At 41.5% G+C, this 21,521-nt stretch overlaps 1 protein-coding gene across 2 annotated transcripts in view; it reads left to right on the plus strand.

The window, feature by feature from the left end:
- Positions 1-21,521, plus strand: part of PPP1R9A (protein phosphatase 1 regulatory subunit 9A) — a 150,889-nt gene that overhangs the window by 72,353 nt on the left and 57,015 nt on the right. For both annotated transcript variants that reach the window (XM_066628037.1, XM_066628036.1), the window contains exons 2-4: positions 10,771-10,903; positions 12,224-12,344; positions 21,002-21,106. In XM_066628037.1, coding sequence (XP_066484134.1) covers positions 10,771-10,903; positions 12,224-12,344; positions 21,002-21,106 — 359 coding nt within the window. The remainder of the gene's footprint in view (positions 1-10,770; positions 10,904-12,223; positions 12,345-21,001; positions 21,107-21,521) is intronic.

Below are 21,521 nucleotides of genomic sequence, written 5' to 3' on the forward strand. Positions count from 1 at the left end.
GCAGGTGCAATTGAGTTAAAACCACATTGGAAAAATAAGCAACCACTGTTCTAGCACTGTGAGATCTGTAGCATACATTCTATTTGAAATATTTCTGTGAAAAATCCTGCAGCTCCGACTATGTTATAAAAGCCGTTTCTTTGCTACTGCCTAATTGTTCATTTATTTACTTATGTACAAGTGCTGTGATGCCAATATGCTGAATACAATAATACAATTCCCTTACATTACTTTACATTACATTACATTATGCACAGTTGTAATTGTATATAATCCACTAGATACTTTCCTGTACAGCCGACATTGAAGCTAAGGGGAGCACATGTCTGATGTGAAGATCCTTTTCATTTAAGTGAGGCTTCCTTAGGAGAAAGTCCTGAAGAAACTGCCTGCATTATGAAACTGCTGTCACGTGGCATGTATATAACTAAGAATCAAATCCTATTCTCCCCCTACCCCCCCGTTGGTGCATCAGTGCCAAAAAGGAGCACACTGTGTCCAGTGGGGGGGGGGGTGATCATGAAGGTTCCAAGGGGAAAGGGGAATTTGTCCTTTCCTCTTTCTTCTTACCTCTCCATAAGCCTCCTGCTCCACACTGGATCTTGGACCCACACCAACTCTATAGGTGGTGCAGGTCCAAGGAGAAGAAAGGGGCAGGTAGGTGGTACATGCAGTTGCCACCAGAACCACCCTCTCCTGCAGCTTTCTCAGCCCATGTTCCTCCGCACCCAGTTTCATCCCCTCCTGCTACTGCCTTACCTGCTCCAGAGAGTGAAGCGGGGTCCATTGGTGGATGCAGAGCACTGCTGCTTCTTGCAGCTGTGCTCCAAAAATGACTGCTAGCGGAGAATTCCGCGTACTGTCAGTGGCCATTTTGTGACAGTGGAACTGTTTTCCGCTGTCGTAAATGCTTCCATGTGACAGCCCAACCCTACAGAGGATTGGACTGTTAGATATAGTGCCTGCAGGGAACTGTACATTTTTAGTCCTCCTTTATGCGTAAATTTATATGTGTGGAAGAATAATGGCAAAGCCTTTTCAAGTCAGTTTACAGGTAGTTGGTCCAGTTGCTCAACTGAAGCTCAGACTAAAGTCTGTGTATTGCCATAGTTTGCTGTCTAGTTTGAAAGCTTAAAAACAGATAGTAAGAACTTCATTCAGAATTATTGCCTCTGTGAATAAGCCACAATTCCACAATATTCCAGCCAATGGAAAGCATTTGAAATTATTTTTGTCTACTCTAGTACTAGAAATAATTCCATTTTTCAAGTTAGGTGTAAAAACAGATATTGCCATCTTTTTTACATGTAAAATTATATTATAGAATGTTTTATATTTTAAAATTGGATCTGTCATGGCTTACTTCTAGTCATCCTTCCTTTTGATGTTGTGAACTGCCTATGATTAAATTTTCTCTTTGATATATAAATATCTTTCAGTCATTATGTATCTCCCTGCTAGTAGGTTTCTCTGTCTAACTCAAGAAATTCATGTTGTGTTCACTTTAGTTAAAATGAAACATCAAAGTGTCAGGGGAAACCATTGATGCAAGGGGAGTTGAAGTCTACTGGCATGTGCAAGCAAGAACACACCATAGGGAGATAGAGATAGTGACAGGGAGCAGGGGAGAGCTAATCTGCTGTTGTTGCTATTTTTCCCTACAGTTACTTCCAGAAATTAACTTCTCTGGCATTGCAGCTGCAAACCTGGAAATGTAGAGATATTAGAGCAACCAGTGCTGGTTTTGCATGTCTCTCCAAATCACACACAAATCATATGTAGCCTTTTTGGTCCATTGGGAAGAAATCCAAAAGCGAAAGCACAGTAATAGGAATGATACTTAAGTTGGTCCTGATGGTGTTGCCATACTTTGGGTGATTGTTACTACTGTATTTCTCTTATGCTAATACTCCTGATTGTAAACTTGTATTGAGATTGCAAGCTTGCAGGAGCAGAATCTTTTCATTGTTAATGTTATATTTGTACAGTGCCTTTTAGATATTCAAGAATTTAAAAATAATAATTATTGACCTAGCAACTCTGAACACTGCTGGCATAATTGATGTCTGGCAAGCCCCTCACACCCCACGAAAGGAGAATAACATCCTAAAGTGCCCTGTAAGGAAAATTAGTATAGTGAACTCACACAGAATTGCAGAATCTTGCATGATCCAAAAGTTGTGCACAGTACACAGCTTTTACATGTTATGGCCTAGAGCACATCAGTACTTGCATTCAATTGACCCTCTGAATCTAGATTGCCAAGGAGGAACACTTATAGGCCAATCCAACGTAAATCCCCATGGCAGTACAGCGGCACCAGCTATGCTGCATCCCATAGGGGATGTTGGATCCCATAGGAGATTCCATAGGGGATGTTTGGCTGTTGGAGGTTTCCTCAGGGAAAGTGGATCAATTTGTACCTTGTGTGTTGGCATCCTTCAGTCTCGGAAGACTATGGTATAGCGCTCTGAATAGTGGCTCTGGAACAGTGTCCTCTCCAGTGCGCGAAGCTTAGGTAAAGTAGATATGGACAGACTGTTACCCATGCAGCAAACCCCCCCCTCTCCACATCGCTGAAATGGTCCAATGGAAAGGCAGTGGCCAATACGGTTGATTCCAGCAGTGTCGCTGGAGTTGCCAGAACGTGACTGTGTTCAGCCATGAACTGCCTCAGGGACTCCGGCTCTGAATTTTGCTTCGAGGTTGACTCCTGAAGCCTTTTCCATAACTGGATGTAGCCACAAGGAGGTTTGGGATCAGAGTTTTCCTTCTCTCAGATGAGCTACCTTCCCAGGCTAAGGAGTCCCATCTACCCAGTGGCTGTTTAGTCGCCTCTTAGGTCAAGTACAGCCAAATTGATGGCCTATTCTTATCCCCAGCCCCCAGGGGTTACCTGGGGTTACCCCCAATTTGTACCTGCACCAATGATATCACTGGCGTGACTCCATGTTGATCTGTGTAGGTGGATCTGATCTGGGAAGGGCAAAGGGATTCGGCATGCACCGGTGCTGCCAATGCTGCTCCCGTTCTGGGCCCCATCCGCCCATCCTACCTCCATTGCTACCCCATTCACCCTCCCCCAGCCTGATCAACCCCTTCCCCCCACCCCTTCCAACCCAGGCCAGGATTTGGCTCCTGGCCTCCCTTGCTGGGCTGATGCATGTGGGGAGGCTCTGGCTTTCCCTGCCGCAAAGTACTTCATAGTGCTTTTTTTTGGCAGCCTGCGCCAGCGAAACATGTGTTCCACCAGCACAGGCCTTAGTTAAGTTTGGGCTGCTACATGCTGTAATTAGTGGTGGTAATTACTGTAATTCTAGATGATTTCCTATAAAGGACTAGAATGAGAGGAGCTGCAGTCCAACAACCCCATGTCATAGTCCCCTGTATGATGCTGGGGAATGGGAAAAAAACCTGACACTAGAACATAAAGCAAATTTCACTTCTGGTTGAAATCAGTATAACTTGGGAGAAGAGGGTCTGTAATGCCCGTAATCTGTGTTTCCTAAAATGTGTTTCTTCTGTTGATGAAACTGCTGCGTATTCAGACAAAGTGGTACTGTCAGCCACACTCTCAGTTGTTGAGAAAAACATATTGGTGGTGTCTACAGTGATGGTCACAGAAGGAGTTTGGCTAAGGTAGTGCCGTGTAACATTGCACCATCACTGTGCACCAGTTATCAAATTTGGAACCCTAACCTATGAAATGCCAAATTTTGGAAAATGCCAGAATATTAGTTCTTGCTGAGATGATGAAGAATATTCATATGCACACTGCTTTTCCAAGAAAGACGTTCACAAAACAACTTACAACCATTCCTATCCAACTTTCCAGCACTGGTGCAACCGCAGTGCAGCTCCAGGGTAAGGGAACAAATGTTCCCAAACCTTAAGGAGGCCTCTGTGACTGCACCCCAACATAGGAAGCAGTGCATACCCCACAGGCACAGCAGCACCGGCACTGGAAAATTGGATAGGATTGGGCAGTTACTTAGCTAACAGCCCAATCCTATGCATGTCTACTCAGAAGTAAGTCCCATTATAGTCAATGGGGCCTACTCCTATGTAAGTATGGACAGGATTGCAGCCTAAATAAACAAACACAGGGTTGCCCAAAAGGGCTCACAACCTAATAAAAACTGCCAAAGAAACAGCACAGGAAAGACACTGCTAGCAAGAGAGTGTTGCTGTCTCCTTGTTAATAAAAGGAGGACCACCACTTTAATGGCTGCCTCCTTGCAGCATTAGCAGGGGATTGCTATTTGCCATGTGAGGTAAGAGCTTTTTTGAAGTTCAGATATTCAGATGTTGCATAGTATATATTAACAGTGTTCAGAAGATGTGGGACCCCAGCCTGCAACATGAGACCCACAGTGTTTGAGTGTGGATATCTTCTTCCCCTTCCCCCTTCTCTCCTCATATTTTTCTTTTCTGTTTTTCGTTGAAAAAACTTCAAACAGCCAAGAAAAAAGAAATTGTATGAACCAGTGGAGGCCATTAATATACATAGACAATAGCCTGCTTTACCCATGTCTGATCACGAGTTTTTCTACATCTAAACGGACACTGCCAGAATTGAGGCAAATATGTTTAATTGGATGGGAATACAGGTTGATACTAATTATTCACGTGGGTTCTATTCCAAGCACTCAAAAAAAAAAAAAACGCACTATAGCAAATCAATTTAAAAAACAAAGTTTCTTTGCTCCAGTGATTTAAGAACAGCCTTGCTGACCTTTGTGATGTAAGATAAGTCATTAAGAAGACAATTCATCAAACAGTCCTCCTCCAAGCTCTTCACTCAGCCCCTCCCTTCACTAATGCAAAGCAATCACCTTTCTTTCACATGCTGAGGGGGAAGGGAGGGGTCCGCTGGAGAGAGAAGGATTGATGGATTGTCAGCTTGCTCCCCCCCCCTCTCATTAAGGAGGCTATTGTTAAGGGACTATTCAATTTTTTAAACTGATTTTAAAGGGATGCATTTGCCCCCTTCTCCAGGGATCAGCACATTCCCTCTCATTTGCAGTGGCCATTCGTGTTCAGTCAAATCCGTGTATAAATAGGCTGGACCTGTATTGATCCAACTTTAGCAAAAGCCAATAGTTGGAGTAACTGTGTGGGGTTTAATTTTTTTTTGTCATTTTATTTTATTTGAATTTTATTGATGTTTAATTTTTTAAAGTATACATTCCACTTATATTTACATAATCAACAATCCTTTCCCCCCTTTTTTCCCTCCCCCCATGAACAGCTACCATTAACATTAAGTATTCATATCTGCAGCCATAAGCACACCTTTTGGATTTTATCCATTATAACAGTAGTGGCACCCCCCCTTCCCTTACCCATCTTATATATCTCAACGATTTCTTTTTTATCTCGGTTTTCTTATCTTCCCATATCTTATCCTGTTTCAGTATTGATACTATGTCTGATTGTATCCATTCATATAAATACCAATTCCATTTTTCCACAGTCCATTTTGATGCATCTTTCTACCCATATGCTATAACTACATGGATAGCTAGAATCATAGCTTTAAATAAATCCTGATTATGTTTTTTACTTTATTATTTCCCAAAACTCCCATAAATAACATTTTCCCAGAGAGCTCCAGCTTAAGGTTACATAATTCCTCCACCTTTTCAAATATCAATTGCCAAAAATCAGTTACCTTAGAACATTCCCACCAAAGATGAGCATAATAACCCTTTACCCTCCTACAGTGCCAAAAATTTGAATTCCTTCCCTTAATCATATAAGCCAGCTGGGCAGGTGTCCTATACCATTTCAATATTAATTTCATCTCCAATTCTCTAAATTTTTCCATTCTAATCTCCAATATTCCTTTCATTATTCTGTCTATCTCCTGTACTGACATTCCCACCTCTCTTTCCCATTTAATTTGTATTAACCTAATCATATAGTCTCTATCTTTATTCATTAAATTGTATAACTGTTTTGCCATACCCTTTTTATTATCCTCTTTAAGACTATATATTTTTTCAAATTGAGTATCCTCTTCATTCAAAACTCGGGAGTATCTTTGTTTTAAAATATTATATAAAGCCAAGATCCTTAACCAGTATTGTCGCTGTGTGGGGTTTAATGATCATATCTGAATTTTTAAAGAATTGAATACCAGATATCTAGTTATTGAACAGCTAGGAAAGTGCAGTTCTTGTTTTACAATTAAAGTGCTTTACTATTTCTGGGAAAAGATCAGTTGAAAATCACCCCAAGTTTTTTAACCTGATCTACTGCCACTTTATAAGGAGAAGATGGAGGGGAGGGTTGATCAATGTGCTTCTGAGGCATTTCTTCGATTACTGAGAATTGACTATACAGCTGGGAAGGTTTATATATTTTTTCTGTGAGCGTTTAGAAGTCCACAGTTGGCAAGATGGGATAGAATTCTATGCAGATGTGTATGTCGAATATCGTAGAACAGATAACACCCTATTGAAGAAGGATGCATATTTTCTGATACATCACATTTGCTTTTGTTGTGTGTATGTTTATACATTGTGTGTGTGTGTGTGTGTGTGTGTGTGTGTGTACTCAGTTTAGCACAACAGTACTCAAACTCTTTGGGAGTTTGGGAACCACTGTGAGTGCTGGCTTCCTGGGGTGTCTGGAGAGCTTGCGGACCCTTCTTCAGGGCTCTCCAAGCTGCTGAAAATAGTAAAAAAACAAGCAAAAACAAAACATCCACTTCTGGTTTCACAACAAGAGCAGATTAACTATGCAAACGTACTCAGAAGTAAGCTCCATTGAGTTCACTGGGACTGAATTCCAAGTAAGGCTGCAGTCCTATCCATATTTACTGAAAGTAAGCCCCATTGACTAAAATGGGACTTATGTCTCATTCTTATCCAACTTTCCAGTGCTATGCGTGGTAAGGGAACAAACATTTCCTTACCCTGAGGAGGCCTCCATCACCGCTTCCCTCACCACAGGATGTAGTGCATGCCCCACCACGCATGGCTGCGTTAGTGCTGGAATACTGGATATGTCTGGGCCCTTACATCTTAGTTACACACATGTAGGATTGGGCCCTATGTGTAAGATTAGAGCCTGAAAGTATCCACAAAGAACAGTCCAAGAACGGCTTCTGTGCAATCACGGTTTTATTTCTTTCAAATGAATGCAGCTCATGTAGAAGGAGTGCTTTGAGCACTGGTCCTGCAGTCAATTTGGAGCAGTCCAACCTTAATGCAATCATCCCTTTCGTCCTGATGGCTTTGATGCTCTTTTAGGTTGCAGATAACCATAAAGTGGAACCGCATTCTCATCGGTTACCTTGACAACAGGAAGGCTTGCTGAAGGCAACTATGGAGATGCTTTTCACTCCACATGCACATCGTGTTAATTTTTTTTCCTTGGGGTGGTATTGTTGATTATCTCTGGATATAGTTTGTTAATTCAGATGTTTTGAAATTACAGTTTCCAACTTCGAATGAACAGTGATAATAATGATAAAAAAGATATCTTTTTCTTCAAGCCAAGTATCTAAAGTTAAAGAACTAAGAAGTTTATAAAAGCTGTGTGGGATGTACATGAAAACCCTAGTTCAGCATGTATTGAAACATTTTATACAGGCCATGCAGTATGCTTCAGGCAGTTCCTAACAAAGAATATCTTGTAATTCCTGGCATTGCTTAATCAGACTTTAAACTCAATTTGGTGGACTTTTCTGCCTCTTATGCGCTAAGCTGTACAAACTGTATCTGATTAATCCTGCTGTTTGCTTTAGACAGCTATTTTCTGTGCAATACCAATTATAAAATGAATTCTTAATTCAAAATTGTTATGTGTACATAGCGTAATATCAAGGTATTAATGATTGCTGGTGTAGAAAATATTTCCAACATTTAGGCAAGTACTAGTTAGTTGTATCAATGCTAAAATAAAATTTTTTCAGTAAATTGTTAAGCTTTTTTACTTTGATAGTCTTTAAATATTAATAGTGCTTAAAGTTTTCCTTTGGATGCAGTGCAGCAGAACAGTGGTTCTCAAACTTTTAGCACTGGGACCCACTTAGAAAGAGAATCTCTCAGGGCCCATCAGAAATGATGTCATGACCGGAAGTGACATCATCAAGCAGGAAGATTTTTAACAATCCTAGGCTCCAGTCCTTCCCACACTTATGTAGGAGTAAGTCCCATTTACTATCATTGTTAAAAGCATGTACATAGTAGCCTGTTAAAAGTACGGATCTGTAACATTTCCCCAAATGTAGTCACATGCCATGGTAGTAGCATCAAGTCTAATATATTAAAAATAAAATATTGAATTGAATGGGGACCCACCTGAAATTGGCTTGTGATCCACCTAGTGGGTCCCAACCCACAGTTTGAGAAACACTGCAGTAGAATGTCACTTATAAAATGGTCATTAAATTAGGGCGCAGTACTAGTCAGGTATACTCAGAAGTAAGTCCTGTTTTGTTCAATGGGGCTTACTCTCAGGAAAGTGTGGTTAGGATTGCAGCCTTAGGCATTTGATTTGCAGAACCATTTTTTGGGGGAAAAAACATTCTTTGATTCTTTGATTCTTTGAATCAGAATTCTTCTGATTTATAGAAAAAATAATAATCAAAAGAGCACTGTATATCTTCTATATTCACAACTTCCCCCCCCCCCAATTCTTGCCAAAAAAATACAGATTGGCCCAAACATGTCTAATAGCCTGAAATTTCAGCATAAATTATAGTTAGAAACAACAGCCCAAAGAATTCATTCTAGCAGCAGTGACCAGTTTGAATAACACAACAATGAATTTAACAGAGTGACTTTGTTAAAAGAAAATACACTTTCCATTTGAGGGCCTTCAATAAGTTGGATTTTTAATGGCACCCTTTTTATTACTTCAGGCAGCTCTTTGAGTGATGCTGCTTTCTTTATGTTCCCAGTGGTATTGTAAAGTTGCCTTGACACTCTTGCTAGTATGAAGTGGGTGGCAGAGTCTGCCAAGAAAATGTGGAATAGCTTTAGCCCTCTCGGAAAGCATGTGAACTTCAGGCTCGGATCCAAAGTGATTATGAGCTACAACATCCTCTGAAATGTAATTCCCGCAATTTGAACCCCATATTTTATATATTATTTATAGAATTGTAAGGGATCAGTTTGGTCCCTTTTTTTTTGTAAGGGATCAGTTTGGTTGGTAATATAATTGCTTCATTAAGTGTCAAAGTCAAAATGTATATGTGAGAAATAAGGGTAGGGAGTCCTGTCTTATGGGTCTTGGGACTTTGTTTTTCACAGCAAATTTTTAATGTTTCTTAAAATGTCACAGATATGAAAAGGGGCCCAAATTCTGGTACTCTAATATACTCTAAATTTCCTATGACTTTTTAATTAATGCAATTTTATTTTGAGACTTAAGAGAATTACCGCCCAATTCTATCCAGCGCTGGTGCAGCGGGGCCACAGGTCCCACACTGTATCCAGCACTGGGATTGAGCTGGCTGGAGGTCTTCTTGGGGTAAGGAAACATTTATTCCCCTACCCCATGTCAAGACCCTGCTGCCCAATGAAGTGACTTGGATCTGCACTAGCAAAATCTCTGGGGCAAGTCCAAGGTGCCATGTGTTGTTGGGGGAAGGCTTGGGACGGGAAAAAGGATATGGCGGAGGCCTTCTCCACTGATTCCGTCCCCTCCAGGCCTGATCCACCCCCACCTCCACCCCCTTTTCTGCCCTCCCCAGTGCAGAACTTACCTGCACTGGTGACCATTCATTGGTGAGATATCACCGTATAATGTTTGATGTTCCTAGTAGTGCTGTTGCTACAGTTGTTCAGCTGTGACCTTGCCTATACCTGTATTGACCAGATATTTCTTAAGAGCCTTGGAGATTTCAGGAACTATCTGACAATTGGCTATTATTCCCTTACCCAAAGGAGACCTTTGCAACTGCCTCCCCCCCATACAGCATTAGCCATTTTGACACTGCTACATCAGCGGGGGCGTTTTAACAACAATGGTTGTTTTTACTATTTGTTGTCATTTAGTTTTGGTCTGTTACTCTGATCTATGAAATTCAGTGGTGCTCAAATGTAATAAATATTTAACATCTTGTATTCAAAATGCCGTTCTGTGTATATGGAGTAATAATTTATACAGGGTACCTAAGGCGTCAGTCTACAATAATATATAATGCTATTTATTTATTCAGAGCTGGAGTTTAATTTGAGTAAATCACAGCTAGAATATCTGATAAAAATGTAACTAATGATAGTCCAAAGTCAACCACGTGTTGTTTCTCAAGTTGGTTTTTTATTCATAAATTGTTATGAATCTTTAATGTCAAGATAGTGCTCATTTTAAGGTTTGAACTATACTTTGTTTTTAATAATTAAGAGAAACAGAATGATAATCCTTCTAGAACATCTATTGCATTTATAACTACGTAGGTTAGAAAGTAAATCTGCTTTATGGAGAAATATGATGCCGAATGCTTAAGAGGCTACTGTGTGCTGTGGACAACTTAAAGATCCTCCATGAAGGTGCAGCGTCACCCGTGCCATATAGAAAGAAATACACGTGTGTTCATTCACTGTTCCTTGAAGAACTTAAGAGGACTGCTGGAGCAGACCCAAGGTTAATTTAGTCAACATCTCAGTTCCTGTATTGGCTAACCAAATTCTTCTGGGAATCCCACCAAGCAGGGCATAAAGACTATGCCCTTCACTTTCTCCTAATTTGCCAGTGAGTCTTTGGAATAGATGTCTGGAACTTAGTTAACAATTACTGTCACTATCTTTCCAGGTTTTCAGCACATACTCTAATGAAGACTATGACAGAAGAAATGATGAAGTTGACCCAGTGGCTGCATCAGCTGAATATGAGCTAGAAAAACGTGTGGAGAAATTAGAGCTTTTCCCAGTAGAACTTGAAAAAGGTACATTTTCTACCCATACTATCTGCTGGTTTTTGTTTTGAGTAAAAATATGAAGTTCTTAAAATGTATATTAAAATGTTTGCACATTCCTAGATTGTTGACAGAAAGCACTTGCAATATCTTGGCCCTTGAAGCCATAATAACTATTCAGTGGTGCACTTTGTGAAAGCAATTTGAGGATGTTGCATTTTGCATTTTTGGTTAAAGAACTGAGATAACATGTTAATTCACCTGGGCTACAACCCTGCACACAGTTAAGCAGCTTAAATCTGATTGGCTTCATTGGGATATAAGCAGCCTAACTGTGCCAAGTTCTCAGTCAGTGACCTGAATCCAAAGAGCTGCCTTAGGTGTGCTTGAAGACTTGGGCATCTCCTTGGTCTGTCGCTATGTATCTATACTTTTCTCTTTCCGTGGAAGGAAAGACTCCTCTTCCATGTTACAAACTGCTTTTGGGAGCTCTCCTTAGTTTCAATGAGTCTTGCCATGGAATGGGGGGGGGGAGGCCTGCTGTTAGAAACCATTAAATTCAAGGGCCACTTGAGCATGCAGACCTAGTATTGGTTTTTTGGATCCATATCATGATTTTGAATATAACAGGGGTGTCCAAACGGCAGCTTGAGAGCCTTATGCGGTTCTCTGACTTATGTATGATGTGCAACTCTTGAAAATATGTTGCTGAGCTCCTTTTCGTATCACAATTAATATAAAAGGTAAATAAGAAATTTTCAAGCTTTATAGTTATTTACAGATATAAACTGAGAATTCACTGGATTAACACATAAGTTTAATGTTCATGAGGAGTAAATATATTTAAGAATTTAAATGCTTCATAAATACTGCAGCTCTCAAGCATTTGAAGTTTATCGTATTTGGCTCTTACTTTAGCAAGTTTGTCCACCCTTGTAATATAATGTGTTTTCCCCTGCCCTTATAAAAAAGGAATGTTTTTTTGAAATTCTGTCCTGATCTTAAATGCATTTGTTCTGGGCAAGCACTGCCTATGTGTTCAGAACTTAATTGTTATAGCAGAAGGAGCTATGTAGGTCTCTTTTGCTTTCCACAGTGGATAATGGGAAAATTCATGAAACCATGGAAATTTGTGGAACTTACTGACACTTGAAGGGTTTCACAATTAGGGATAAGTAGCTGGAGAATGGCACTTGTATTGGTCTACTAGTTCTTCATGCAATTATAAAACTGTAAATTAAAATGTCAAGGCAGATCTTGTTCAGAGAATAGGATTCCAAGCATGTTCTTCTATGGAGGAGAATTAATTTGGAAAACAAACAGCCCTACTTTTATTTATCTGCTTCCCAGATGAAGATGGACTTGGCATCAGCATTATTGGAATGGGAGTTGGAGCAGATGCAGGCCTTGAGAAATTGGGCATATTTGTCAAAACAGTAACAGAAGGAGGTGCAGCAGAAAGAGATGACAGGTAAATGAAATTAAGTTTGTGGAAAGTTCATCTGCTATTATGAACTGCGGATTATGGATTGTGATAGTATTGAAATGCAGAGCCTGATTGATTTCGTTCATTGTTTTTATCTACAACCTTGTGGCTAGACATTGAAGAGTTTTGAAATCTTATTTTGAGCGTACATGTTTAAAACGATAAACACCCACGTGAGCCTGTGAACAGTCTCCACCAGTTCTCACAGATATTCCTGCCAGTATGGGAGGCTTAAATCTCTGTCTGCTGGCAAGACTGGGAAGCAGTGCAGAGAGCAGATTTCAGGGCAACTTGGCTAGGGCTGCCAGGGATCTTTCTAGACAAGGAGATAGTCTGAAGTCAAACAGCTGGTCAGAAAATGTATTGCCCAGCAATATCCTGCAATATCTTTTTCCTTAGATTTATCAGTGAAGTTTCCTAGACTAGAGGGGTCAATAGGAACTGAAGATACTTGGATTCATAGCCAATCTTCTGAGAAAGTCATAACAGTAAAAGGCCTTGTGCTGCCTGGTGTTCACTGTTCCCTCTGGTCAGATTTTTAGCTTGAACTCATCACTTTTTCTGCTTCTAAGTGATCTGGAGGTAGTTGGTGGCTAGTAAGTATGCCCCAGATCCCCCAATCCTGAATATTCTCTAGGTTACTCACCACATAGTGCTGACATCCCTAAATATCCACCATAATTTCTCAACTCATCCTGGTAGACACCGTGATGGGGTCCTCTTTTGAAGCTGAGTCTGCAGAATCCATGCTGAGATTTAAGGATCCCAGACTTTTCATATTTTTCTTTCTTATTTGTTTCACGTTTCTCTGCAGCCTTTTATTTTTTACCACACACAACAGATCACTGCAAATGATTCAGGACTTTACTGGCTATGTGCATTGATAATAGTATTATTAGAGCATCTTCATGTTTGTGTGTTTCCCTTGAAAGCTGCTATGTAATTGAAGGGTGTTGAATGAATTGGGACCCTTACCCTGGTGGGGAATTTTGTTCTTGCTTCTTTTTGAAGTAGTTGTGTGCACTCTACAGCTTTCATTCGCAATAAATGTTTTGCTTATTTTAGATGTTCTCAGGGTACTGATATACCCTTGAGACAAAATACTGTACAGTTATGTTTGAAAGAAGATGGCATTATTTATCTGTTGGTGGCCTTGCACTGTTGCCTTATCTTCAGAATGCAGAGTGTTTGGAAAAAAAATTATCTATTTGTCCAGGTCACTTTCCACAAATATCTCTTGTTTATAAAAAGTGCAGTTTAAAGTAAAATGCTGCATCGTTTATATCAATCATCTATTTACTATATGACAGTGAAGATAAGTTGTAGCAAAGGAAATTATAGTTCTTACAGGATGAAGTTTAGAGCAAAATCCAGTCGGTAATCCTAAAATGCCCTGGCTGAGCTGCAAAAGACAATTTATGGCAAGATTCTGGAAAAGCAAAGGGGAGAAAAAAAGAAATAAGTATACATTTATTGCTGGATTGTTGCAACCTATATGCATGTGTGTAAATATATATCATATTCATATTTTTTTGGCCATCAGAAGGATATTAAAATCGTTAGAATGTTTTGTCCTTTTTCTAGTAATTAGATTGTTTTTGATAAAATCTATAGCAAATTTAAGCCTTCTGTGTGTTGAGGAAGTAATCTCACAATTTTGAAAATGCAATGGTGAGTGAGTTCTGGGGCCCAAGCATCCGTACATAGGTATCTAGATATGGATGGACGGACTGAATTGTAAGATTCCTTAGCATACTTTGACTACCTCTTGATTGTGTGAGGAGAGGTGGGTTATAAATATTTTTAAAAAATACTTCTGACTGACTTGTGGTATGCTAGCAAGAAAATGCAAGTTGTACAGATAGATCTGTGTTCCCAAATTCCAGAAAAAAGTGTTATGTACTAAAAGGCAGCCAAAAGCAATAAAAGGAGCATATTCCAAGCCATCACGAGTACAGTGCCTGTATGTGATGGATAGGATTCAATAGATCCCAGTTTCTTCCCCTCTACTTGCTATGTGTGCACATGTACCAGTCTATGTATGGATAGCATGACGGATTATGAGTATAAGAATAGAAGATCTATACTTGTTTTTCATATCTCAATCCAGCGCTTCTCCTTGCCTTTATAAAGTATTCATGCTGATATGGGTAATTTGCACTGAATGTACAGAGTGTACTGGATGAGGATATAGGAGGGACACATGGACTGCTTGTTCTCTCAAATGGCTTCCCATGCTCCCTACGCATTCATGCACTGGTATATGCCAATAGGAGATGGAAGGGGAGACAACAGGACCCTGTTGAACCTTATCAAGTTCCTTCCCATACAGGTGATATCCTGCCGTGTACTGGATCATGATCAAGGGGTGCTTTATCATACAGAAATGGGTCACTGGCATACATAGGGAGGGTCCATACATAGGGTCTATACATAGGGAGGGTCAAGGGAGCAAGTGTTCCGGGGTGCCATGCCTGCCGGGGCGCCACCACCATCCACACCCCGTTCCGTCGCCCCCGGCATCCCCATCTGGAGGCTTCGGAGAGCCTTAAAACATCACTTCCATGTTAGAAGGCCTTCCAGAGGCCTTTGAGAGCTGGGGAGGCTGTGCCTGGCTGCCCCAACCCTCAAAAGGCCTTCTAAGGGCCTTTAAGCAGCTGAAGTGATGTTTTAAGACCTTCTGGAGGCCTCAGAAGGCCTTTGGAGGGCTGGAACAGTCCAGGTATAGCCTTCCCCAGCCCTCAGAAGTATCCTTGATGTGACAGTGGGGGTGGCAAATTTTACTCAGTAGGGTGGCAGCATTCAGCGGTTCTGGCCCCAGCCAGCACAGGGACCAGGATCACCACTCAACAGGATGGATGCTGTGGACAATATCTCTGTATCAATGTTGGCTTGTCAAAAAAGAAAATAAACATGCCACATGCTGATGAATGTATTTCAACTTAATACTGCTATAGAATATTATTAGTTCAGTCCTGCGTAAATGCAACTCTGCACTGGCAAGGATTGCAAAATTACACTAAAATCCACTTACCCAACTGATGATAAAGTGAAATAATGTTTCTTCTTAACACACTAATTATCTTAAAATGTTTAACCCCCCCCCCCCCAGTAACGATATAATTAGATTTTAGCTGCCTAGGCGTAGTTGGGTATGAAAATATCTCCCTTATTTGGAACTGATGAAAAAGAACATGTTTTACAGAGACTGTGCCAAACCATCCAACGTATTTCCAAAAATGAGTCAGAGACAGGAGGGAGGCACTGTCAAGCAGAAATGCAGGATTGAAAATAATTCTCTGCAGTTTGATTGTGAATTGATAGGTTGTCAGAAACCTGAAGACAAAAAACAATTACTCTTTAAAAATTCTCAGTGTTCAAAGGCTGTTTTATGGTGCTGTTCAGAAACAATTTTAAAGAGTATTTTTATTATTCTCTTACTAATACCTATAGTTTGGTACAGGGCCTAGGAGAGGGGGGTAAAGGGGGTAATTTATACCAGGGCCCAGGGCAAAAAGGGGGGCCCAGGAGTCAAAGGAGGGGGTCCAGAAATTTCCTGGGATCTGACATTTTCCGATCTACTCAGATTTGTTGCTGATATGGGATGCTGGGGGCATTACCATGACTGGGGATGTTGGGAACACTACTGATGCCACATGGATGGGTAGACCTGGGCTCCAAAGACTTTTCCAGCTGTCTCTACCCTCCCCTCATCATACTTCGCCCATCCCTGCCCCTATTCTGCTCACCTGGTTTGGTACCAGCAGTGAGCAGTTGGTGAATCAATTGAGTAAGTCTTCCACACAAGCCCCATGGAAATGAATGGAGGCTTCACAAGAGCACTCCCTTGCCATTCATTTCAACAAAGTCAGCATGGGCAACCTTGCTAGTGGATTGTGGTCAATGGTCTTTATATGTCAACCATTATAGGTTGTTTTTACACCATTGTCTTAGGGCTCAATCCGATCTAACTTTCCAGCACCGATGCAACTGCAATGCAGTTCGGAGGAAAGGGAACAAATATTCCCTTACCTTGAGGAGGCCTTTTTGACTGCCTTCCCACCAAAGGATGCATCACATGCCCCATTGGCACCACTGCACCAGCCCTGGAAAATTGGATAGGATTGGGCCCTTAGTGCTTTATACATAGTAACTCTGGAGGAAAATTGGAAGGACACAATTTGACATAATTTTGTTGCTTATACGTGCATCTATCTCACAGCCCAATACTATCCAACATTGGTGCAGCGGAACCACATGACCCATGCTGTATCCAGCGCTGTATTCTGGAAGTCTCCTTGGGGTAAAGGAACAGTTATTCCTTCATCCTATGTCAAGCCCCAACCTGCCCAATCAGACTGGTTGGATCTGTGCCAGTGAAATAGCTGGCACAAGTTCTAGAAACCCTGTGTCAGTCTTCCAGGCCTGGGAGGGAGAATAGAATTCAGCATAGGCCTCTTCCGCTGATTCTTCCCCTGGCCTGAACCAGCTCCTCCCTGCCCTCCCCCCACCCCAAATATCCTTCCCTGCCTCCCTGCTGCTCTGCCCCTGTACTGCTCAGTGTTGTACTCCCTAGCACCAGTAGCTGCAGCTCAGGATCTGGTGCTGGTGGAATGGCGCAGGTCTTCCAACTGGTGCTTCTTACTCATGTGGTGCCACAAATGTGCTTTATGGCACACTTGCAAACCTAGCAACAGCTCAGTGGCCACTGTACTAGCGCTCTGTAGGAATAGGATTGGCTTGTCAGTTTAATAACATTTGTTAAACACATTGATGAACTGAATTTCAACACGTCAGATAAGAAGGAATTATGAGCTCATCTTGTTCATAAATTCAGAGGTACTGTAAGTCAGGAAGTAATAGAATATTGCCACTTGCCACTTCTGTCTCTCTCTTGCAGTCCCTCCCACCCCTTCCCACCTTGTTTACAGATGGCTGGGGATAGCAGGGAAGCGTTTAAAGAGAACTACAACACACACACACACACACACACACACACACACACAATAGCAGCCCTGTTTTTTCCCATGGCTGGCTTTTTAAAGGAACCGACTCGAGACTTGATTATTTTTGAGTCACGAGAACGCTCTGGGCAACTCAGGAAAATGCCTCCATTATGCCTTGGTTTCGAGTTATGGGGGTGGAGACTCATGAAAATTCGAGTCAAGTTGCGCTGGATTTGCCCATCTTTGTGGATTGCAATGACTTATTTGTTTGCTGAATTCTAGGGCTGAATTCTAGGGCTCAAATGCACATGAAAGTTATCAAGTCCTGCTGCCTACCCTAGGGCAGGATTGTGCACAGATTAGGCCTCTTACAGATGAACCACTTTATCCTTTATCTGGTATTTTATACCAGAAGCAGTGATAGGAGTGAACAGAGCACACCGTGCCAGAGGCTAGGAATGGTTGAATAAAAGCAGAGAGCTCAACTGAATGAATTTTATATTACAGGAGCATGTGGAATATAAAAGTCATGGCTAGATCTATTTCAGATCTCTTGTTTGGTTGACCTATAGTTCTCAAATGAAGAGTGGTTAATGTGGTCATTACAATTGTGTAATTTAATCGTTGTAGAGTTGCAACCATTTTTCTCTTTGTCAAAATTCCTGGTACATGGAGTGTTTTGGCTCAATTGACTATACTCTTAAGGGCTTATACTTTTAGGGCTGCCAAAATAGACCTTGGGAAACATTCATACTCTTACAGCAGGCATTTCAAAGGCCTGGAAGATTGTTATGCCAAAATTTAATCAGTGCTATCAGCTGATATGCTGAGTGAAAATTACTCCCTACAAAATGTAAAGTGTGCTGCATATATTTGCTGAACATTTGATTGTGTCACCCTGGGGCATGTTTGTTCTGGCTACTGACATTCAGGGAACATTGTCCATTTCAAACACTTTGAACATGAAAGTAGAGAGAAGGTAGAGGTGCAGGGTCAAGGCTAAGAGGCTGAGGACCCAATCTTATCCAACTTTCCATTCCATTAAGGGAATGAATGTCAGAGGAGGCTTCTGTGACTGACCCCCATCACAAGATACAGCGCCTGCCCTGTTGACCTGGGTGCATCTGCGCTGGAAAGTTGGATAGAACTAGATCCTAAGCCACAGGTCAGGAAGTCCCTAGTTTGAATGTCACCTCTGTCATTCAAGGGTTGATCTAACTTCCAAGGGTTTCCAAGGTGAAGCCATACTTTCCCAACCCCCAGCTGCCCATCTGCAACATGGAGATAAATAATACTTGCTTTGCTTCAGGGATATAGAAGAATTACAAAATAATGTATATGAAGTACTTTAAATAGTTGAAAACCTTATACAGATGCTGAGTATTCTTACTGAAGTTTATGACCTCCTTGAGTTGCTTCATTTTAGACCCTGTACACATTCATGAGCCTGAATATTTTCTTACATAACTATTGTAATATCACATTTTCTTTAGGATGCTACTGTTAATGTCTGCTGTATGCAATGCTAAATTTGATGTGTCTTTCTTTTCCTTATATGAGCTTTAAAGCCCTCTAGATTTGTGTATGCGTGGAGTGTGCACACATTCAGGGCTTTTTGAGAGGTTTTGCTGCAGGAGCTCCACCACCCGATTCTTTGTCAGATCTACTGTGGTGGCAAAAAATTCAGAGATGACCCCGATTACTTTGTACCATTTCTGCATGTGTAAAGTGTATATTGCTGCATGCTATGGTGGTGGGGGAGCCAATCACGAGGCTTGGGAAAAAGGAAAATAACTTTCCTTACCCCTCCATAGGCCCCTCAACCACCAGTGGTTCTCAGGCCTGTGACAGTTGTTTAGCTGGTACAAGTCCAAGGAGATAGGGGGCATGTCACCTTGCTCTGGAAGGGATAGCATCTGGTGCAAGTTGCCCATGCTGGGTGCCACCCCTTCCACCTCTGACATGCCCCCTGGCCCCCCACTGGCTGCCCCCTTCCACCCAACCTGCCAACTTACTGATGTTGGCAGGGCTCCTCTTAACCACTGCCGCATATGGGGTCCTCTCCCCATCTGCGGTGTCAACCTGGAAGTATGTGACTCTCTGCTCTTCTGGAAGGTATTTTGTGATGCTTTAAAGCAGGGGTGCCCAAACCCTGGCCCTAGGGCCACTTGCAGCCCTCGAGGCCTCTCAATGCGGCCCTCAGGGAACTCCCAGTCTCGAATGAGCCTCTGGCCCTCCACAGATTTGTTGAAGCCCACACTGGCCCAACGCAACTTCTCTCAGATTAGGGGCGACTGTTTGACCTCTCGAGTGAGCTGTGACACGAGGGCTTCCTCCACTGCTTGCTCTTTCACGTCTGTGATGCAGCAGTGGCAGCAAAGGAAAGGCCAGCCTTTCTTTGTGCAAGGCCTTTTGTGCAACAGCAAGGCATTGAGCTGTTGCAAGACCTTCATTCGTTCATATAAGTTCATTTTTAATATATTCATTTATGTAAACTTATGTAAATTTATTCAAATATTAAATGTAAATTAATTCTTTTTTCCCCATAGTGTTAGAGAGATGATACTGAGAGCTGACAACATAGTGTCAGAGAGCTGATGTGGCCCTCCTGCCAAAAACTTTAGACACCCCTGCTTTAAAGCAATAAGACTGTCCATTACGTTACCTGCTGGGGACTTGCTTTTGGTGATTCTGGCAGGGAGCTTTTTAGAAACCATTTTTTGCCAATACCAGTAGCTGCAGCAGTGCTAAAGCTCCAGTGGTATTCTTAGCAGTTGACTTCTGCTGGTGGCCATGTTTTTTCCCCCTGTGGCATTGTTTTCTAGCCATTCAAAAGAAGAAAAAGGGTGACGGACAGGAGGCAGCTGCTGAGGACATTGCTAAGGTTGGTGCTGTTCATGCAGCTGCAACAGAAACAATCTTAAAAAAACTAAAGCCTGCAGTGGCCGCGCTCCAGGACATGAATTCAAGGTCACTAGTTGCTTCTGAGCAAGGTCTTAACAACAAGACTGTTGTCCTAGAGCACACATTGTTTTCTTTTGGGGGCTTAAGACATAATGATCGTTGTTATTTTATATAATAATAAATATGCCTGGAAACCCCTTGGGCATGTTGAATTAGTTGCACTGTTCTTTGGATCTCAGCCATGAAAAACTCCCAATGAAGCCCCAAACTGGAGGGAAGCTAAGTAGGACCACCGGTGAACACAGGTGGGGGCTTCCATGCCATTTGTTGCTTTGTCTCCTGTCTTGTGGTGCTTGCCCCATGCCTCTTGCCCCTATATACACAATGCAGAATGTGTATATCTTTGTTGTTTTTCTTACAGCTCTTTTATAGACTGGCCACTGTACTGGATGTGTAAAAACTTGTAATTATCTCTGTACATTATGTATTTCTCACCATAAAAGTAAAGAATCTAACATTTCGAATTCAAAAGGTAACTTCTGCTTATGAAACAATGCAGGGCCAGTCTCTCACCCAGTACATGACCAACTCTGGCTCACAGTGTCAGTAGGAATTAGCAACACGTAGGTAGACTGCCAGATATTGCGTGTGTGTGTGTGTATGTGTGTGTGTTGTTGATTTTTAATTATTTATTGTTTCCAATTGGAAACTATTTTTTAAAAGGCTATTGTTGACTTTTAATATTTTGCTGAATGTTACTTAGATGTCCATTCTTTTAATGTTCCCCAAAAGGATTCAAGTAAACGACCAAATTGTAGAAGTAGATGGGATCAGTCTGGTCGGTGTCACACAAAATTTTGCTGCGACGGTTCTCAGAAATACCAAAGGAAAAGTCAGGTAAACTTTTGCAAAATCCTTACAGAGAACAGTTTAAGTCTGGCATGCCTGTGATGTTGTTTGATGATGCTACTTGATGATGCTACTGCGTGAACTGTCTTAAAACACACACATGGTCAGGAAACCTTTTGCTACAATAAATTCATAAAAAAGGAGAAGGATTCAGGAAAGAAAGTATCTAAGAGGTACCATATAGAGGATTGAGACAATACTTAATTGCTTGGTTCAAGTGCATGTGTTTCTAGATTTTCGTGCTCGTGATATGCTTCTGGCCCCTCCCCTCACTTATGTGCCTGACCTAATGGAGGAGACAGTTTGAGCAAACCACCCTGTGTACATACTCCTAAATTTGCCTTTAAAGTAGATATAGGAGCACAAAGAACGGTGTGTTTCTCCCCCCCCCCCACACACACAC

This window comes from Tiliqua scincoides, chromosome 5, assembly GCF_035046505.1.
Source record: "Tiliqua scincoides isolate rTilSci1 chromosome 5, rTilSci1.hap2, whole genome shotgun sequence".
NCBI lineage: Eukaryota > Metazoa > Chordata > Lepidosauria > Squamata > Scincidae > Tiliqua > Tiliqua scincoides.